This window comes from Danio rerio, chromosome 21 (genome assembly GCF_049306965.1).
Source record: "Danio rerio strain Tuebingen ecotype United States chromosome 21, GRCz12tu, whole genome shotgun sequence".
Classification (NCBI taxonomy): domain Eukaryota; kingdom Metazoa; phylum Chordata; class Actinopteri; order Cypriniformes; family Danionidae; genus Danio; species Danio rerio.
Genome location: NC_133196.1, coordinates 3,647,846 through 3,669,820, shown reverse-complemented (window position 1 = coordinate 3,669,820; position 21,975 = coordinate 3,647,846). Strand labels below are relative to the sequence as shown.

The following is a 21,975-nucleotide window of genomic DNA, read 5'->3' as shown; positions in this document are numbered from 1 at the left end:
GAGTACGCCCTATTTTGAAATGAATATTTTAATCCATTTCTCAGTGAATTTAGATAATAATTCTAGTGCATTTCAATAAAACAGCTTTAATAAACAATTATATCCAATAAAATAAGAGTTTGGTCACCTAATATCTTTAAAAAATAAAATATATTATACTTCAATTGAATTGGGTTATTGCAAAAAACAAAAATGACATAATACAAACTAAATTTTATATTTTTAATTTGTTTATAAAAAATGTATTTACATTGTTCTCCGACATAAATTTGGGTGTGCTAATTTTGATCTTAAGATATTTTGTTAGATCAGTTCCAGTTTTGGCGTTGGTACCGACTAATGTAATGTATATGCACAAATATAATATTGTAAAGCTTCCTATAGAAAATGTGAATTTAAAAGAGAGATCTGTGAAGGGTGTTTAAATATACAGTTGAAGTCTATTAGAAGGCAGAATTATTAGTCTATTGAAGGCAGAATTATTTGCCCCCTTTAAATTTGTTTTCTTTTTAAAATCTTTCCCAAATGAAACTTAACAGAGCAAGGAAACTTTCACAGTATGTCTGTTAATATTTTTTCTTCTGGAGAAAGTCTTCTATGTTTTATTTCGGCAAGTCTATTATTTTTTAAACACCATTTTAAGGACAATATTGTTAGCCCCTTTAACCTATACTTTGTCTGATAGACTAAAAAACAAACCACCGTTATACAATAAATTGTTAGATAATAAATTACCCTAACCTGCCTAGCTTTTAAATGTCACTTTAAGCTGTATAGAAGTGTCTTGAAAAATATCTAGTCAAATATTATTTACTGTCATCATGGCAAAGATAAAATAAATCAGAAATCAATTATTAGAAATGACTGAGTTATTAAAACTATTATGAAAAGAAATGTGTTGAACAAAATTCTCTCCTTTAAACAAAAATAGGGAAAAATAAATAAATAAATAGGGGGGCTAAATTTCAAGGAGTCTAATAATTCTGACTTCAACTGTATATACACAAGAATTGCTAGCATTACAAAGTTTGCTTCACACAAACAGCAAGATCAATGATGCAATTAACAAATATAGCATCTACATCTGTTAGCCTGATATCGAATAAATGACTAGAGTTTGGTTTTTACCACCCACCTCCACATGCATGCACGACTCATGAAACAGACGTCATGTAAACATGGTACTGTATGTGGTGGAACAGTCTGTGCTTTGTGGTCACTTGCGACCTTCTCTCCGGCTGCATTATTCCAAACCGTACACATAATCCCCGTGTACCAGCACATGGAAAGGAAGAAGATGTATTCTACCTTCATGCAGAAAAACAGACATGGGATTTGGGCTTACCTTAACGACATACGTCACTCCAGGTCCAGAGATCTTTTCGCTGGAGTGTAGCCATCCATGAGACGGCTTATTCACCAGCCCTCCACAGCCCGCGGCCCCCGTCCCGCCCAGGCTCCATCCCTCTCCACTAGGCTGAGATTCTTCCATTCGGCCCTTCTTCCCTGAACTCGTGGAGCCGGGTTCCAGCGGGGAGGCCGCAGCGAGGGTGGATGAAGCGGGGCTGCTGGAAGCACCTGCTGCCGCTCCTCCCTGGAGCTTGGACACGGCCAGGTCTTTGACAGCGGACGGCAGGCCCTTAATGCCTAGAAGTCCAGAAGAGTTGGTGAATTTGAGGTTGGAGACTTTGTTGATGAGGGTGCACAAGGTGCCAGACTCTTCGGCGGGGTCAGGGTCGGCTGGCGGGGCGTATGGAGGGTCGCCCACGGGCGGTGACGGCGGGACGGCCGAGACCTTGGCGTTCATGGAGAGACCGTGCAGAAGCTCATCGACGGACGTCACTGACTCATTCCGGAATCGGTTGTATTTAGCACGGTGAAGCATTCCCCTCGGTATGCCAGCCTACACACGAATGGACACATCCAACTCCCGGCTGACCGTCCACTTCTTTTGCATGCTGGAGCAGAGAAAGCGTCCTCGAGGGTTTGGAGAAAGGAAGCAAGCGGCCGTCAGGAAAATCCGACGCCGCACAGCGGCAACTCAGGGACCAAAAATAAACCACAAAACGCGGAATCCATGGAGACAGAGGACGATGAGGAAAAAAGCAGCGAGGTCGCTCTTCTACAGAGGGCCAGAGATGGCAGAGAGAGAGACAGATCTCTAGTGAAGAGATGTCTCTCTCTCTCCCCGCATCCTGGCAGATCCCTGAACATGCATGACTCACTCGGAGAAAGAGAGAGAGAGAACGAGAGACGCTTCTCAACAAAAGACTCACTCAACACTGCAGAGCACTTTCTGTTACAAAAAAAAACTCCCACTTACAGCTTGGTAGAACCAATCAATTTGCAAAATTTGCACTGTCCATAGGAACGCCTCCTGCTTTGATTCAGTCCAGATAAATACAACGATAAAGAGCTCAGTGTTGAACTCTTCAGTCAAAACGACTGAATCAAAACCGATGAAAATAATGCAAAAAGAGTCAGCAACATAATCCAACGGCGTAATTCAATGCAAAGATCATACTGGAGTACTGTGCCTGGAACACATGTACGCCACAAAGAAGGAAACTCTAGTCGCTGTGTACATGGTGATGACTAATTCTCAGTACATACAATCTTGGTTGACTTCAATTCAGAAGAAAGGCGCTCAGCTGAACAGACTGAAATGAAGATCACTGAAAGGACATTAGAAGTACAAATACTTGACTGCGTTCACCTTTCGTTCGCAACTAGCTTACATGTCGCCATTGTTAACGGCGAGTTAAAAACGTGCTCAAATTTAAATCTCTTTGTTCGTCACGTTCGTTCTTCCTCAGACACTATGAAACATCGGCTTAAATCCATCCGCACGAGCGCCCGAATATCTCCCCCTACAGAAGGCAAAACAAGCCGAGCTTTGCTCCTGAATGAGCTCTGTTGAATAATTAAACATCTCTCTCAAACACGCAATGTCAAGATTCCGTCTCACTAAAATGCCATCCGGATTCGGCGGGGAAACAACCGTAAACAGTGATGTCAGATCTCAGAGCCCCGTTAAAAAGCAGCCAACGGGATGAAGCCCATGACATTAAGGCAGCGAAAAAAGAGCCATTCATGGGAAATGTCCAGAAGAGCTTGTGACAGGGAAGCAGCAGTCATTCACAAGCTTCCTGTACTGCTGCGGCGAACGCACTGCAGTCCCTCCCAGCGTCTCGCTTTCCTGCCTGCAAACTGAAAAAAAAGACAGAGAGAGAGAGAGAGAGGGAGAGAGAGAGAGAGAGGGAGAGAGCAAGGGTTTGTCTTCTCCACTGAGACAAAAGCAAAACAAGCACACAAAAAAAAACTGCGTTATAAGTGCTCCTGGCTCTGTGTTGTCACGGAGATGCAGAAGAGATGCTGAGGAGAGCCGGAGAGGATGCTGAGCGGCCGCGCGGGTGAAAATGATTTAGGCTGCCTGTGAATGGAAAGGCAGACGGGCATACCGACGTTTCTGTGAATGAAGTCAGGCCTCGGCAGCTTTCTGCACGGCAATCCCTCGGGATGGATCCCGAATGGCCAATCAGGCACGAGCAGGATGACTCATTCAGGGTAGGCTGGCTGAATAGTGGGGCGAACCACTTGAAGAACAGGTGAAGGGAGAAACCATTCTCATGCGACAGCTCTGAATGCTGCTCTCTGCGTCGCTTTCAAACTCTTGAATTCAGACAATCTGCCTCTAAAATATCTCCTGATGGTCTGCATGCTCTGCGTCGGAGAAGAATCACACTGGTAAATAACAGAATCTAATATAGCGGCCCCTCCTTATATTCTGAGTGCAAATGTTTTACATTCATATGAATGAAGGGTGATCAAAGAACATATGCTGCACTGAATTGACTGAATTTTATGAAGCATCCTGCTGAACAGAGCTGTTCACTTGAAGAACGTTAGTCAGGACTGTTTTATCAATTGAAAAACCAAGTGAAAAGTGGTTGATTCCCCTATTTTTGCTAAAACAAGATGTACAGGGGGAGGTCTGCCTTTTAATGGTGGAACATACAGACTGATCTGTATCTTAAATATCTTAAATACCTTAAATATTAATGAGGTAACACTTTATAATAACTACACACTATAAATCATTTACTTAGCATTTGCATCTAGTGAATTTATTATCTGTTAAGCACTAACTCTACATTAATAAACGTTAGTAAGCAGTTTATAACTGCAGCTACAAATGCTCTATTCTTGACTTATTAGCACCTATATAATGAGCTTAATAATTGTATTTTCATACTTTAATGATTTATTTTTCATTACTAAATTATGTATCGCATTATTTACAAACCCTTTGTATTTAAGATTAGTTAAGGGTTTTTAGGATCATTCAGAATGAGTTAGTAAATGATTAATAAGCTATTGAAATCAACGTTTATTTGTCTTATTATTCAGGCATATATTAATAGTTAACTAATATGTTAATAAATGCTTTATTAACTCAACTTCATGCAGTTTTGTGACCTGATCTAAAGTGAAGACTATTCATGCTTTATAAATCCCTTATAAATGACAAATAAAGGCTCAGAGTCAAGTGAAAAATAATCACGCAATCCTTTCTAAAAAGTGAAATTAATGTAAAAGGAAAAACATCGCCAAATGACAGGAGTGTCAAAATACGACATAAAACTGGATAAAACAAAACACCAATATAATAATTTAACAATATAATAAGATGCAATGTTTAAACTCTACAGTGATTTTATTTTAGATTTAGAATTGAACTGAGCCTTTATTTAGCATTTATAAAGGATTTATAAATAGTGCTCACTTTAGGTCACAAAACTGGATGAAGTTGAGTTATTAAGGCATTTATTAACATATTAGTTGACTATTAATATATGCCTGAATAATAAGACATATAAACGTTGATTTCAATAGTTTATTAATCATTTACTAACTCATTCTGAATGATCCTAAAAACCCTCAACTACTCTTAAATACAACTGGTTTGTAAATATTGTGATACTTAATTTAGTAATGAAAAATAAATCATTAACAAAGTATGAAAATACAATTATTAAGCACTTTTTAAATATGTTTGTAAGTCAAGAATAGAGCATTTGTAGCTGCAGTTATAAATTGCCTACTAACGCTTATTAATGTAGAGTTAGTGCTTAACAGAGAATGAATTCACTATTTGCTAACGCTTAATAAATGATTTATAGTGTGTAGTTATTATAAATTGTTACCGTGCCGATAATAATTCATATCACTGACTACGTTTACATAGACATAAGTAATTCAATTATTTGCAGACCCCCTATATTTTTGCGATTCCGTGATCACTGAATCTAACACAAATTCAGAAAAAAGTCGCAAATTTTCTAAATAATTTTAAATACATAATATCATAAAACATCAAATTCCAAACCATATAATCAAATTATATTCATTTCAGTTTACAATGAATTGTTTTAGGCTACATGACTTACTATACAGATGTTGCATACTTTGCGTATGGCAGATTTCACGCTCAAGCTGAAATGAACGTGAGAATGTGCATTGTTCTACGTCAACTTCATGTCTGGTGTACGTGCATTTCCTGTGTGTGTTTGTTTTATTTCCATCGTAGAGGCAGTTGTGTTAAATTGCACACTATTGCACACTACAAAGTATCTTTGAGCCGCGCCATGGCAGCTGTATGGGACGGGATCATCCGCATGTCTAGCAGGTATATAAGGTTTCCATGCCATGCAGTTGACCAGCAAAACATTAAAGCGCAATCTGCAGTGATCGCCGGTTTTCCCGATGTAATCGGAGCGATCCACCACACGCCATTGCTATAAAGGCGCTATCTGAAGATGAATTTGCATATGTGACTCGAAAACATTTCCATTCAATAAATGTGCAAATACTATGATGCTCAAATGCGCTTAACATAATACACACACTTATTAATGATTCCTACTTGTCTTCCTCGGGATGAAGAGTAGGCAAACTCTGATATGTAGTGGGGGGAAAAAGAAGAACGAGTTCATCAGACGCTGGATTCCAACCGGGTTCATGAATGACAGTGTCAAATCATGTTGCCATGCGCTTTACAAGCTACGCCATTCGTGCTGCTGTTCTTCACTCTCTTTAGCTTTGTTGTCTCTGTCCATCAAACGGGCGGAAATCACTCAACTAGCTCATTCCAACGACAAACTTGCAAATAACACCGTTTTTCTCCAATCCACATTCTGTTCAAAGTGTCTCTTCTTGCTTGCTTTTGCCATTGCTTTTTCATTTGGTTTTGCCAAAGTAGAGTCATTACCATATTTATTAGGGGGAAGAGGTAGAGAGGGGTTTTGCGTTTCACGTTAATTCGGATGTACAAAGAGAATATGCGTGGGATTCGGCGTACACAGTAAACAATTCAGATGTATGGAACACTGCGAATGCACATTTACAGCTTTGTGTGTATGCAATGTTTTAGTATGAATTTAATGCAAGTCTTCGTACATGAGGTCACTGGTGTATTTGAGTCTCTCGAAAAATGACGTCCTACCCGCACCCTCACTATCATTACATTACATTAAATGGGGGGGGGGGGAGGAGGGGGGTCAGCTGCAGATGAAGCGCGAGTGATTTACATGCACTGTAAAACCCAAAATGTTAAGGTAACTCAAATCGTTTGTAGCAATGGGTTTCCTCAAACGGTTAGAGTTGCCTTATCTTATTGGGTTTTACAGTACTCAGTTGGTTTGAGTTCTCTTCAGTTGTTGGGTTTTAATGTGCTCAAATTGCTTCGTTTACTCAAATGGATTAAGTTCACAGTATTCATTAGGATTAGTTTTTCAACTGAAATGGTTTTTGCAATCGGTTTCCTCAAATGGTTTAAGGGCCTACTCACACTATGCCATCCGTACCGTGCCCAGGCCCGTTTCCCGGATCGTTTGAGAAGTGTGAGTGCGCTGAATCAGGCTCAAGCACGGTTAACTTGGCCGGCCCTGGCCCGGTTGGAAGAGGTGTGCCTGAGCCCGGTTCACTTAGGCTTTGGCACGGTATGCTTGTGTGTGAGTGCAAAACGCGCCAAAGCCCAAAACTGAAAGCGAGATGTGACTTTTAAGGGACCGTTTCATATGGATTTATTAATAATTCTTACTGTTCAGTGAACGCAAACTGCCGTAGTTTATTAAAGACGCAAACTCCTCACTGCACGACAGCTGCGCCTTCAGCAGACCTCCTCATTCCTGCAGCACGAGAGCTTTATGATTGTTTATGAGCGCCAAAAGTGGCGGATCGGTTCGGCGAAATATCTGACTGCGTGTCCACGCATCCCTAAGGACTGTTTGGCGAGATATTTGACTGCATATCAAACGACTGAAACGATATTACTAGAGAAATCTCCACTGTGCTGCTGAGTGAGAGAACGCTTCTCACTGAACAGCGCAGCAGCGATGACGTAAGCGTGCCGAAGCCCGTTTATGGTGTGAGCGCGGGCCGTCGGGGGAGACGGGAGGGGGGACAAGCGTGCTTTGGCCCGGTTCGAGGCAACTGTACCTAGTGTGAGTACGGCCTAAGTTAAAAAACGAATCCTAATGAGTGCTATGAACTTAATCCACTCTGGGGCAAATTGGGCGTTTGACATGCTTTAGATTGCAAAAGAAAGTTGGAGCAAATGGAGCAATGGATTAAACAGATGGAGATTGGTTCATGGATGACGACTGCTGTACGTGACCGAATTACAGGACATTATTTGTGCTTTACATGTATGGCTGGTATTATAATATGCGTCAAATCGATAAATTATTCTGTTTAACTCTTTTCCTGCAGTTAAACAGAGAAAACGCTTTACTGCCATTGACGAGGTTCCCAGCAATTCGTGTTTTAGGTGTATTACGATAAGAGAAGCCCTAACGCATTAAGAAAGTGCACAATTATTCGATTAATCGATTACTTGAACGCATCAGCAACGATCGAGCATGAAAACGATGGTTATGCTGGTATTTGGGCGGTAGTTTGAAATTTGATTGGTTATGGCTGCAGGGAGTTGCGGTCTAGAGACGAGACCTGAGCGCAGATCGAGTATAGGGGGTCACACACCAGAAGCGCCACGTCGCGCTACGGCCCACACGGCGCATTTCAGAATTCCAAACATTTACATTTAGTCATTTTATCCAAAGCGACTTACAAATGAGGACAAGGAAACAATTTACACAACTATAAGAGCAACAATGAATAAGTGCTGTAGGCAAGTTTCAGATGTGTAAGGAAAGTGTAAGAAGCAAAACATCAGTAATTTTTTTTTAATAGAAACATAGGTTTCTATCAGGTTACACAGCGGTGCCCAGCCACGACTCAGGACACTGTTCATATTTCTGCCGTGCCACAGAGCGCCATCTAAATAGTTTCATTTTAAATACCACGCGAATGTGCACGTCTGGTGTGTGATACTATCAGTCATGTGCGCGCCGTGTTTCGTCACTCTTTTCAGCGAGGACTACGGTGTAAGTGATGTTGCACTGGATGACACCAAAATCGAAAGCTTCTTCAATTTTATAATTGTGCAAAGTAAATGAGTCTCGATTAGCAAGGATAAGCACTCTTGCCCAGTGGCTAGTTCCTGGCTGTTCCTGCAACTTCTGCCTGCTGAGCGCGTTTTTTTCCACCGCCGGTCTAATTGTAAATAAACTTTGCACTCTGCTTTCATCGGAGACCGACTAATCTTTCTGAATAAAAATATGTAGTCCTTATGTCAAGTTTTATTAGCCATGCATGGTAAAATATTCAGGCTGTTTTAACTTTAAGTAGCATAGTTAAATTAGGCCGGCTTTATTTTAGTTACCTTCACCGACTGATCATTTTGAAAGAAATGTTATTTTACCTAATCTTTAGGTTTTTTAGCTGTGGTAAAAGATATTCAAGCAATTTTTTTATTTTAAGTTTACGCAGCCAAATTATGCTAGCTTTTAATTTTAGTTAGGCTATGTGCTACTTAACAGTCATTTGGTTAAGTTTTGGTGAAACTTATTTTTGCAAACCTTTTACAAAACAAACAAACAAACAAACAAAAACTATTTTTTGACCCACATCTGTTGTGATGCTGCTGAAGAAAAATATTGTTTTGGTAAAAATGTCAGTTGAATAAAGTAACTGAAATGCAGAGTATCATGTGTTTTTTTTTATTGTTGTTGTCTACAATATAGAAAAAGGTAGACTATAGTTTAAAAAACAAATCCATAATATTTATAGAAATAATAAGACACATATTGAAGGGGATAATACTGTGAAATAACTTTTTTGTTTTTCTACGGGGCTTCAGTTGCCGTTGTTTTAAAGCGCCCTGTAACAGAAGAACCGCATCCACTACTTTCTGGTTGGCATGTAGTTCAAGCTCACATGCATTTTGTGTAGATAAACACAATTTGTAATATAAAATTTTCATATTGTGTCTCTAGGCATTATGATTCATTTTATTTACAATACGTCATATAGAAAACCTACATGCATCACGTCAGTGGCGGTTCTACTTTAAATGGAACCCTGGGCGAACCACCTGCTTTTAGAAATGTACTTAGAAATAAATAAAATTATTATTTTTGTTATTATTATTATTATTAATAATAATAATAATATTAAACCATTATTATTATTCTTTAATATTTATACTAATTTTATTAAAAAAATTTATATTTATACTCATTTTTATGTAATTATCTGTAGTAACATGCTAATTCATACTAGTATCATGCTAATTACATATGCTAATTCATGCTAGAATCATGCTAATTCGTGCTAGAACCATGCTAGTAACATGCTAATTTGCGCTAGTAACATGCTAATTCATGCTAGAATTGTGCTAGTAACATGCTAAATCATGCTAGAATCTTGCTAATAACATGCTAAATCATGCTAGAATCGTGCTAGTAACATGCTAAATCATGCTAGAATCATGCTAATAACATGCTAAATCAAGCTAGAATAGTGCTAGTAACATGCTAATTCATGCTAGAATCATGCTAGTAACATTCTAGATCATGCTAGAATCGTGCTAATAACATGCTAAATCATATTAGAATTGTGCTAGTAACATGCTAATTCATGCTAGAATCATGCTAGTAACATGCTAATTCATGCTAGAATCATGCTAACAACATGCTAACTCATGCTAGAATCATGCTAACAACATGCTAACTCATGCTAGAAACATGCTAACAACATGCTAACTCATGCTAGAAACATGCTAACGACACGCTACAGGCTTTTCGATTAACGATTCACAACAGGCTTTCTCAAGCCAGCCTCAAAGTTTGTCTCGACAAACTTTAATAATCTAGTTATTATTATTATTATTATTAATAATAATAATAATAATAATAATATACAATTATTATTCTAAATATTTAAACAAATTTTATACAAAAAATGCGTGAGGCGTGCTGAAATGGTTTTCTGCGCACATGCATGCATCAGTTTGCTTTCACCACCGTTGTTTCAGTTGCAAATAGAGAATAACAAACTTGCGCATGCAAAATACGCCAAACGTGAATGGCCTCTAACGTCTCCCCGTGCCACCCCCCAGCAAGATGCCGCCCTGGGTTTCATCCGGATGCTGCGGTTTCCCCCACAGTCCAAAGACATGCGCTAAAGGTGGAATAAATAAACTAAATTGGCCGTAGTATACGAGTGTGTGCGTGAATGTGAGTGTGTATGGGTGTTTCCCAGTACTGGGTTGCGGCTGGAAGGGCATCCGCTGCGTAAAACATATGTCAGAATAGTTGGCGGTTCATTCCACAGTGGGGACCGCAGATAAATAAAGGACTAAGCTAAAGGAAAATGAATGAACTGAAATTAAACAATACTTGTGCAGCATTTATTAATCACAGTTCTGCTAATGGGCGACGCAAAGGCACAGTGGGTAGCACGATCGCCTCAAAGCAAGAAGGCCACTGGTTCAAGCCTCAGCTGGGTCAGTTGGCATTTCTGTGTGGAGTTTGCATGTTCTCCCCGTCCAAAGACATGTGCTATAGGTGAATTGGGTATGCTAATGTGCGAGTGTGTATCGATGTTTCCCAGTAATGAGTTGCAGCTGGAAGGGCATCCGCTGTGTAAATATGCTGGTTAAGTTGGCAGTTCATTCCGCTGTGGCGACCCCAGATTAATAAAGATACTAAGCTAAAAAGAAAATGAATGTATTATGAGTTTTACTAATGCATTATCAAAATCCAAAAGTGCGATTCTCAAGATTAGTTAATGCTAGGGATGTAACTGCATGTATCAGAATTTCACGGTACGATAATACCTCGGTATGAATGGCACGGTACGGTATTTATTGAATAATTTACAGGAAAAACAAAACTAATGAAAAGACTAGAAAAAAGTGCCAAAAGTGTTTATTTACCTTAGCACTGAACATATCAATGACATACAAATTAGCCATCTATCTGTACGTTTCGAAACAGGAACTTCAATTTTTAAATTTTAATAACAAAAAACTTTTAATAAAAAAAATAAAATAAAGTTTCAATTTAGTATTGTTGAAAACTCATCACATTCAACATTTAATCACTCACTCACTTAGATAGAGATGGGTTTTATAAGGAAAATGATCATAAAACTATAATCTGGTAAAAGCTGGGATCTCTGGGCATTTACAATGTCCCCTGCAACAGAAAAAAAACCCTCTCATTTGGGACTGAGGTTTCTGGGACAGAGAGATATGATTTAGCCAAGGTTGACAGCAGTGGGTAACGTTGTGCATTGTCTTTCCACAACTTGACAGGACAAGCCATGAGTGAGATAGAGGTCTCTTTGCGGTACAAGTCAATGTCTGCATCAATCTAACAAGTGTGCTGTGTTCTGCAGTCCCCATGACTGTTTTCAGTCGTGTTACCTGACTTATATTTCACCACAGTCTGGCAGTGCCTGCATTCTGTTTTTTTCTTTGTCTGTCACCTTTTCTCCTTTTTCGTATCTTTTTAGAGAGAAACTGAAATGCTTCCACACATCCGATTTAAAACTCGCTTTAGGTTCGATCATTTCCAGCTCTTTTTCTTCCCCGCTACTAGCAGCACACTCCATTTCCGCATTACTATATCTGTAGTGACAACAGACCGCAAAGGATGATGGCCACGCCTGGGCTGATGGGAATTGTAGTTCCCGCTACCTCCCGTTCGCTTCATTCGCCTAAGCAAACTTTTCTCAGAAATATAGTTTTATTGAGTCATGCGGCTATACGGTAATATTGAAAAAAATTACTATTGCGGTATGACGGTATTTACAATATTGTTACATCCCTAGTTAATGCACTGTGAGTTAACAAACGGCTTTATTTACATTGACTATGCTAACAAAGATGAATAAATACTGTGATAAATGTATTGTTCATTGTTTATTCATGATAGAAAATACAGTAATAACACTAACTAATACAACCTTATGGTAAAATGTACATCATTTAAAATATATACAAAAATAATCTTAAAAACATGAATAGAGACTATTTCATTAATGCCGACTGTCAATTTTCAATTCATTTACAGTAAAAAAGCTGCAAGATAAGCTGCAAAAAGCTTGGATCAGGATATATCCATGTACAACACTTTTACGTCTATGTTCTCAGGCAGTTTACTCACCGCAGAAGAGTTCATCAGGTTCATCTTCATTTCATAACACACTCGAGCGTCCTGAAATATGAAAAATACATCGAATCTATTACAAAACATGCAGGAATTTCACTGTAAATGCATGCATCGCACATTATGCATTCTATATGCTTATATTTATATACAGGAGAAAAGATTGTGGGTGGCGGACTGTGTGTGCGTGTGTGTATGTGTGATCTTCATAGTCGTGACTGAAGTGTGTCGGGTTCACTCCTACACATGCTCATTAAAACAGCAGGAAGTATAGAAACTGGAAGAGAGTGAGAGCACAGAAGGCTTTCCTTTCCAAATCCAAAAATCACATCACATGATCACGTCTGTTGGGACACATAGAAGGTACGTCACTTTTAAATGGAAGGTAATGCAAGATTAATTTGAATATTTAAGTAATGTTTGGCAACCTAAACATTATGATGCATTGTCATTTAAAAATAATATTTTAATATTAATATTATTATTTGAGGTTATTATTATGAATATATGCTTATAATTATTGCAAAATTGTTTCACATTTCAATAGTATTAAAGTTATATTTATTTACATTTATTTTTATATAATTTTTTAAAAATTTATTATCATCATTATTATGTAGATTAACATTTTATTCTGAAAATAATTATTAGGAAGTGCATTAGATGTATTTCCCCAATATAGATCTGCTGTTTTATATTTTCTAAATGTTATATTTATATCATTTTACAATTATAAATGTTATTTTTTATAATTCACACATTGCTTAATGCATTTAAAAAATTAAAATAAAGGATGTGGCTTAATATTAGTTTTATGTTCTGAATGTAAATATAGAATGCATAATTAAAATCCACTAAATACAATTAAATATCAATTTATCAGAGTTTAAGAGCTCTGACTGCATCCAGACACATGCGGTAAGTCCATACAGAGAGAAGCAGCCTACAGGAACCTTTACTGTAACCATAGTTTCAAAAACGGCATAGCAACAGGAATGAGGTGAGAGGGCCGGCCTTAATGATTGACAGCTCACATCTGGAGGACGCCATTGGCTGCTGGGAGGGAGTGTTTTCCGGTGTAGCACTGCATATTCTAGTGTACATGCCACTACATGTGTGTGTGTGTGTGTGAGCAGGAATTCAGGTGTTACTAGGAAACCACTTCCTAAGATAAACATTTATTTGCCTGCAAACAATCTATGATGCGAAAACCAGAGTACATGAGTCACTATAATTGGCTTACGATATTATGATGGTTCGTGGTTTCTATGTTATTGAGTTCTGTTGCATTTAGGAGGATGAAGATTAAACAAAATATACAGTCAGAGTGTGTACTTATTGTTAACGTGCACATCTTTTATGTATAACCATTAGTTCAAAGTTCATTTTCGTGCATGTTTCAGATAATAAATCCACTGTGTCTTCATTTTTACTCATCTAAAGTACATGCCAATATTCAATCTTTCCATCGTGATAATGAACATGCACAATAATGACATTGTGGGCAAATTCATTCATTCATTTTCTTTTCGGCTTAGTCCCTTTATTAATCTAAGGTCGCCACTGCAGAATGAACCGCCAACTTATCTAGCATATGTTTTACACAGCGAATGCTCTTCCAGCTGCAACCCATCACTGGGAAACACCCATACACACTCATTCACACACATACAGTACAGACAATTTAGCTTATTCACTTCACCTATAGCGCATGTGTTTGGACTGTGAGGGAAACCAGAGCACCCGGAGGACACCCACACCAACACGGGGAGAACATGCAAACTCCACACAGAAATGCCAACTGGCCCAGCCGAGGCTTGAACCAGCGACCTTCTTGCTGTGAGGTGATCGTGTAACCCACTGCGCCACCATGACACCTACACAGTTAAAATACTGTGAATAATTATTTATGATTTAAACTCCAAGAGTGGGGCGAGGCAGTGGCGCAGTAGGTAGTGCTGTCGCCTCACAGCAAGAGGGTTTGAACCTCGGCTCAGTTGGCGTTTCTGTGTGGAGTTTGCATGTTCTCTCTGCCTTCGCGTGGGTTTCCTCCGGGTGCTCTGGTTTCCCCCACAGTCCAAAGACATGCGGTACAGGTGAATTGGGTAGGCTAAATTGTCCGTAGTGTATGAGTGTGTGTGTGTGAATGTGTGTGGATGTTTCCCAGAGATGGGTTGTGGCTGGAAGGGCATCCGCTGTGTAAAAACTTGCTGGATAAGTTGCAGATTCATTCCGCTGTGGCAACCCCGGATTAATAAAGGGACTAAGCCGACAAGAAAATGAATGAATGAATGTATAAACTCCAAGAGTATTCTTATCCTTATAAGAATATTGATATAGTTGTATTGGCAGAGCTTGTTCATCTCGGCACCAATTGCTTAATGGCATAATAGACCATTTATTTTCAAACATTAACATGTAAATCTGGCCTCAAAGCTATAAAAATTCTGTAGTTATTCACGGGTATTTTGTTCTTTACTCTTTACAGTAAAGCTCCATAACTTAAAATCAGATAATTTAACTAAAGTCAATGTATTGACAGTTACAGAAGCATTTATTCATCTTAGATGATGTTAATCTTTTAGTTAGTGCCTAACTACGCATTTAAATCAAAAGTCATGATGATTTAATAAATAGAGTAAATAACCAATAAAATTAGGTTGTATTTTTTTAATGTGCATAAAATACATACAACTGAAATGTGGCTGTTTCTCACTGTTGATTTTAATATATTAATATGTATTAATGCAAATTTGGGCGGCGCAGTGGGTAGCACTTTTGCCTCACAGCAAGAAGGTCACTGTTTCGAGCCTCGGTCAGGTGAGTTGGCATTTCTGTGTGGAGTTTGCATGTTCTCCCCGAAAATTTGGAAATACACATATTTTAATAAAATTATAAACATTTAAGATATATACTAATTTTGAAATACATATAATATTAATATAAATTAATTAATTAATTAAAGTACTTTTTAATAAAATTATTATGTGTTACAATACAGGATGGTGTACACTCACCAGCCACTTTATTAGGTACACCTGTCCAACTGCTCATTAACACAAATTTCTAATCACATGGCAGCAACTCAATGCATAAACTCAATGCATGAACCAAGTTTCGGAATGGGGAAGAAAGGGATTTTGAACGTGACATGTTTGTTGATGCCAGACAGGCTGCTCTGAGGATTTCAGAAACAACCATCTCTCTAGGGCAGGGGTGTCAAACTCAATTCCTGGAGGGCCGAAGCCCTGCACAGTTTAGTTCCAACCCTGCTCCAACACACTTACATGTAGGTTTCAAACAAGCCTGAAGGACTCAATTAGTTTGATCAGGTGTGTTTAATTAGGGTTGGAACTAAACTGTGCAGAGCTGCGGCCCTTTTGGAACTGAGTTTGACACCTGTGCTCTAGGGTTTACAGAGAATGGTCCGAAAAAGAGGAAATATCCAGTGAGCAGCAGTTCTGTGGGCACAAATGCCTTGTTGATGCCAGAGGAGAATGGCCAGACTGGTTTGAGCTGATCATTACAACCGAGGTCTGCAGAAGAGCATCTCTGAACACACAACACGTCCAACCTTGAGGCAGATGGGCTACAGCAGCAGAAGACCACACCGGGTGCCGCTCCTGTCAGCTAAGAACAGGAAACTGAGGCTACAATTCACACAGGCTCACCAAAACTGGACAATAGAAGATTGGAGAAATGTTGCCTGCTCTGATGAGTCTCCATTTCTGCTGCAACATTTGGATGGTCGGGTCAGAATTTGGCCTCAACAACATGAAAGCATGGATCCATTCTGTCTTGTATCAACGGTTCAGGCTGCTGGTGGTGGTGTAATGGTGTGGGGGAGATTTTCTTGTCAGAGCGTGAATCATCTCAGACTGGTTTCTTGAACATGACAATGAGTTCACTGTACTCAAATGGCCTCCACAGTCACCAGAGCTCAATCCAATTAAATAGAGCACCTTTGGGATGTGGTTGAACAGGAGATTGGCATCATGGATGTGCAGTTGACAAATCTGCATGTCAATATGGAGCAAAATCTCTGAGGAATATTTCCAGTGCCTTGAATCTATGCCACAAAGGATTAAGACAATTCTGAAGGCAAAAGGGGGTCCAACCAGGTACTAGTAAGGTGTATTAAAAATAAATAAGTGACAAAATGGCCGGTAAATGTATATAACTTTATAATTTCTAACGTTCTAAAATCCAAACATTTTATTATTCACATTTTGTGTTTATTTAAACATTTTCAGACACACAAGTGTTTATTGTTAGCTAATTTAATTCTAATGCTGGATTTAACATTACTAAAATTACACACATTTTATTCGACTGCGTTGTTTGACATGCGTCGAAAACTGGAAACGCGAAAGCCTGAAATAAATGTTATATTTTACGTTTTAAAACGATATAACCCTCGTTAAATTAAATCAAAACAGCCTGGTTATGCAATACTAACCTTTCACACTGTACCTTCAGCAAATTTACAAGGCAAATCATCGAAATCATACAATATAAACGAACATTTCCTCTGACAAGAATTATCGCTAATGAGTTTCCAAGACAACCGCACTTTCCGTCGGTAGAGACTAGATAGGATACATCTGCGGATACGCGCATCAATATCACATCATTTTTGTAACGCTGTATAACAATAATTCATATTTTTACAGTACTGTAACAGTTGGGTTTAAAGTTGGGGTAGGGGTAAACGTTAATAAATAAAGTTTATTGGGTAATTTAATAAATGACATCAACAATACTTGATACAACTACTGTTTTTACATTACTGTGACGGTTGGGTTTAGGATTGGAGTAAGGGGAAATGTTAATAAAATGCAATTAATGAAAAATTTAATACATAATATAAATAATTCTCATTAACTTTCGTCCGCAACTGTATCTGATCTAAAAACAACACTTTCCGCCGTCACACCCCCGCCCTCCCTTCCGACGTGCTCACGCTGCCGAACAGCCACGTGTCCACTCTCGGCCAATCAGAAGCGGCTGCTCCGGTGGAACTGCGGGTTCAAAACTGTATCGGTTAAAAGTTTCAAGAGTTTGATCGAATCCCTCTTTCACCGTGCAATATAGATATATTATCACAACGGAGGTCATTATTAACCTAAGATGTCTCATAAACAGATCTACTACTCGGATAAATACACAGATGATCATTTTGAATACCGGTAAGATCCAAAATCGACGGGTTTTGAGATGTTTTGAGGCCTCGACGCGGCGTGTTTGTTTGAATGTGATTCATTTCAGTCGTAAATCACATTTCAGTTTAATTTTTAATGCATTAATTGTGGTGTTAAGTAGTTTTTGGGGTCTTCTTAAGGCTACTTTGTCTACAATGTGCGTGTAACTTGGTATATAGTGACCTGTCAGGCGCTGTATGTTGTTTAAGTGTATGTGTGTGTGTTATTTGTGATGGCAGACATGTGGTCTTACCGAGAGAACTGGCCAAACAAGTCCCCAAATCCCACTTGATGTCCGAGGACGAGTGGAGGAGGCTGGGCGTGCAGCAGTCACTAGGATGGGTCCATTATATGATCCATGAACCAGGTCTGAACACCACACACACACGCACAAAGTCAGCTGATGGCAAACCATGTGATTTCAATCTAGAGTTGAATATAGTTTACAAAGTGTGTCCTAAATATTCAAGTCAGTGGGTCAAAAAGGAGACTAGACATTTATTTCTGTGTCCAACTCTAAATAAATATCAAAAGTGGCTATTTATATGAAGATATCCGCATCTAAAACATTGGTGCCCAAACATTTTCTTATAAAGGGCCAAAAACCAACCTTGATCCTTGGAGGTAAATATAGCTGACATTGGTAGGGCCAGACAATCTGCGGACATTTTTTTTATTTGCTATTTATGCAGAGAGTTTTGTAAAAAAAAAAAAAATCAGCGAATTTATGCTAAATGATTTTAGGAGTATCATAACTAACTTCATTCATTCATTTTCTTGTCGGCTTAGTGCCTTTATTAATCCGGGGTCGCCACAGCGGATTGATCCGCCAACTTATCCAGCAAGTTTTACGCAGTGGATGCCCTTCCAGCCGCAACTCATCTCTGGGAACCATCCATACTAGGGTTGGGCATCTAAGCTATAATGCCGATCCGATACGCATCTCGATACAAAGAATACGATACGATATATTAGTGATACATTTGTGACATATTGCGATGCAACACGATACAATTCACACCCATATCATGATACGATGCGATAATTCAGCACTAACTTATTAGATCAAGTTTATGAGATGATGTGAAAGAGGATGCTGTGCCATTGAATGAGTTTGATTATTTATTAACAAAGCAAAACCAAGACTTTTTTTACAAACTGGCTCTTCTCTCAGAGCCAGAGTGTCAGTTTACAGTAGAGGGCCATTTTAGAACATATAGCACATATTATTTAAGTATTTTCAAGATAAACAGAATGTATAAGTGCAATATATATTAAAAATATATATATATATTTGCACTCTTTCAACATAAAGGTTTAGCATTGCACAACAAGAATTGTGATTTAACTTTTCAACTATGAAAACAAGTTTTACAAAGATATATTTTGCCACTGATTATTCAAAACTTAAGGTTGTGAACTAGCAGTGTTATGCTGCTTTGAAACATCACTGTCACTGTAAACAACAGGCTAATAAAAATATAACAAGCATAAAAAAATATAAAAAAAAATATAACAAGCAATCTTCTTGCTGTGAGGTGGTCAAACTACCCACTGTGCCACCGTGACACCCATTATTTTTATCATTATTATAATTAAATAAAAATTAACAGGAGGAGGTGTTTAAAACCTTTGTTCTCCGTGACACTAGGCTGAATATCTTTGCAGATGAACAATGCAATAGCATTCGTTATTGGCGTAGAGCGCACAAAACTGTTGCGCACAGAAAAAAAAAACTTGCAATGCTTTTCTCACCACTTTTGGAGCTGGTTGAAGCAGTCCGAAAGCCGGGGATGCAGAAACACTGGAAGATGCTTTCACAACAACACCGTGGCGCCGCTTCAAGTGAGATTTCAGATTACTCGTACTGCCCGCATATTTTACAGATGCACGGCACATTTTGCAAATTGCATCTGTCCTGTCATGTCGTCCATCCTTAAATCCATAATGTTGCCATACTTTAGATTTAAAACTCAGTGGGGAATAAAATGTTTGTTTTGCTTCTCGCGCTTTCTGAGGGCGCTCCACTAGCTTCATCCGCACACCTGATACACTGAGTTGTAGTGTGTGCACATCCGCAAATCCGTTGCTAAGGCTTACTTTATGTAGGTCGATTAAATTATGCGCCAAAAACAGGTTGACAACACTTGTTAATAAATAAAAAATACATTCTATATTAAAAATATAAGCTGTATCTCGGAAAAATCGATGCATCTCGCAAAAACCGATGCATCTCGATATGCTTCCAAAATTTCATTCATCCTCTGCTGCTCAACCGATGCACTCGCATCGTGCACGCGCATGACCGCGTATCGATACATATCGATGAATCTTCCCATCCCTAATCCATACACACACACACACACTACGGACAATTTAGCCTACCCAATTCACCTGTACCACATGTATTTGGACTGTGGGGGAAACCGCAGCAACCGAATGAAACCCACGAATGAAACCCACGCGAATGCAGGGAGAACATGCAAACTCCACACAGAAACGCCAACTGAGCCGAGGATCGAACCAGCGACCTTCTTGCTGTGAGGCGAACGTGCTACCCACTGTGCCACTACATCGCCCATCATAACTTAATATATGAAACAAACCTAATATATGCAATAAAAATTATAGACTTTTAACTTTTATTTAACGTTTACAATGCAAATCTAGTCAGATCCACTTATTTGGTTAAACAAAGCAAGTCTATCATATAATATCCCAATAATCAAGTTTTAATAAAGTGGATGAAAACTGAATGTCTGTGTTTTATTTTTCTTCCAGAACCTCACATTCTGCTGTTTAGGAGACCTCTACCCAAATAACACCCGCTTCTGGAACATTCCTGTGTTTATGCATGTGGTATTCAGTGAATACTCGAGGACTAAACCACGTTTCTGCACTCCTGTGATGCTGCGTTTGACTGCATTAATGCATGAACGGAATCAAGGGATTATGGGAAAAGTATTTTCAGTGAAAATTCAAGGGCTCTTATCTTAAAAATAATAATAATTCAATAACGGAAAATCATGTGACCCGAGTGGATGAAGCTAAACCTTTAAAGATTTGTGTGTTGAATAAAAGTCTGTGATGCATCATCAGTGTTTAGAAAGCTAAATCAGTGTTTTACGGCTGAACTAAAGGACAGTGTGAATTAATTCTGGGAGAAAGCATGCTCGTATGTTAAAGGGAGAAAGCGTTAGTTTGCATTGATTTTTCAGGGAAGGCAAATGTGTCCTGTAAAGACGCTTTATATTGTCTGAACATAAAAGCTGGAACGATTTATGAAAAGGAAAAGTAGTTTTAGAGGAAGAGCCATAATGACAGCACTATCAGCAACTGTGCTACTTGAACAGGGTTTATATTGAGATAAGGTTTTGATCCTGTCACAGAATTACTTTTAGGGGAAAAAAAAGAATAAATGATTGTGTAAACATTTTATTCTTGCTGCTCTTTGGAATAAAAATAAAATGCTGCCACTTGTTTTGTGTGTCTATTAAATGAACACCAGATGGCGCCACATCGCAATTAACGCAATGGTTGTAACAACTGATCGAAGGCCTTTACATTAACAGCATCGGATATAAAATGTCTAATAAAACCTATAAAATAAATAAATGATTCTTTATGTATTTAAATAACTTGCTATGATTTTTTTTACGTGGTGTGTGATAGCTCTTGATAACCTAATATTGACTGAATCCTGAAATTAAAACAAATCTAAATTCAAAGCACTTTATTATAAATTATTGTTATTATTAAAATAATTATCCCATGTTATATTAGCTAAGAATATAGTGCATGTTACTATATATATATATATAAGAAATTCCGGGGGGCTAATAATTCTGACTTCAACTGTATATATATATTTATAATATGTATATATAGTTGAAGTCAGAATTATTAGCGCCCCTGTTTATTTTTTTCTCCAATTTCTGTTTAATGGAGGGAAGATTGTTTCAGCACATTCCTAAGCATAATAGTTTTAAAAACTTATTTCTAATAACTGATTTATTTTATCTTTGCCATGATGACAGTAAATAATATTTTACTAGATATTTTTCCAGACACTTCTATACGGCTTAAAGAGACATTTAAAGGCTTAACTTAATTTAAATTAAAACTGCTTTTATTCTTGCCGATATAAAACAAATAAGACATTCTCCAGATGAAAAAATATTATCAGACATACTGTG

General features: G+C 38.3%; 2 protein-coding genes across 5 annotated transcripts in view; one reads left to right on the top strand and one right to left on the bottom strand.

The window, feature by feature from the left end:
• The window catches only part of shc3 (SHC (Src homology 2 domain containing) transforming protein 3), a 65,541-nt gene extending 47,328 nt beyond the window's left edge, over positions 1-18,213 (bottom strand). The window contains exons 1-3 of one of the 4 annotated variants that reach the window (XM_073935689.1): positions 18,033-18,213; positions 12,576-12,626; positions 1,346-3,723 (exon numbers count right to left, since the gene is read on the bottom strand). In XM_073935689.1, the coding sequence (XP_073791790.1) occupies positions 1,346-1,885 (540 nt within the window). In that variant the 5' untranslated portion in view covers positions 1,886-3,723; positions 12,576-12,626; positions 18,033-18,213. Of the gene's footprint in view, positions 1-1,345; positions 3,724-12,575; positions 12,627-17,037; positions 17,556-18,032 lie in introns of those variants that run through there. The other 3 variants (XM_073935690.1, XM_073935691.1, XM_073935692.1) reach the window with 3 other exon arrangements.
• zgc:86839 lies at positions 17,574-21,260 on the top strand. Its single transcript, NM_001002110.1, is given in 3 exon segments — positions 17,574-17,767; positions 18,019-18,146; positions 20,561-21,260. Coding segments are annotated over 3 exon segments (228 nt in total). The 5' UTR covers positions 17,574-17,708; the 3' UTR covers positions 20,602-21,260.
• Positions 21,261-21,975: the final 715 nt, after the last annotated feature.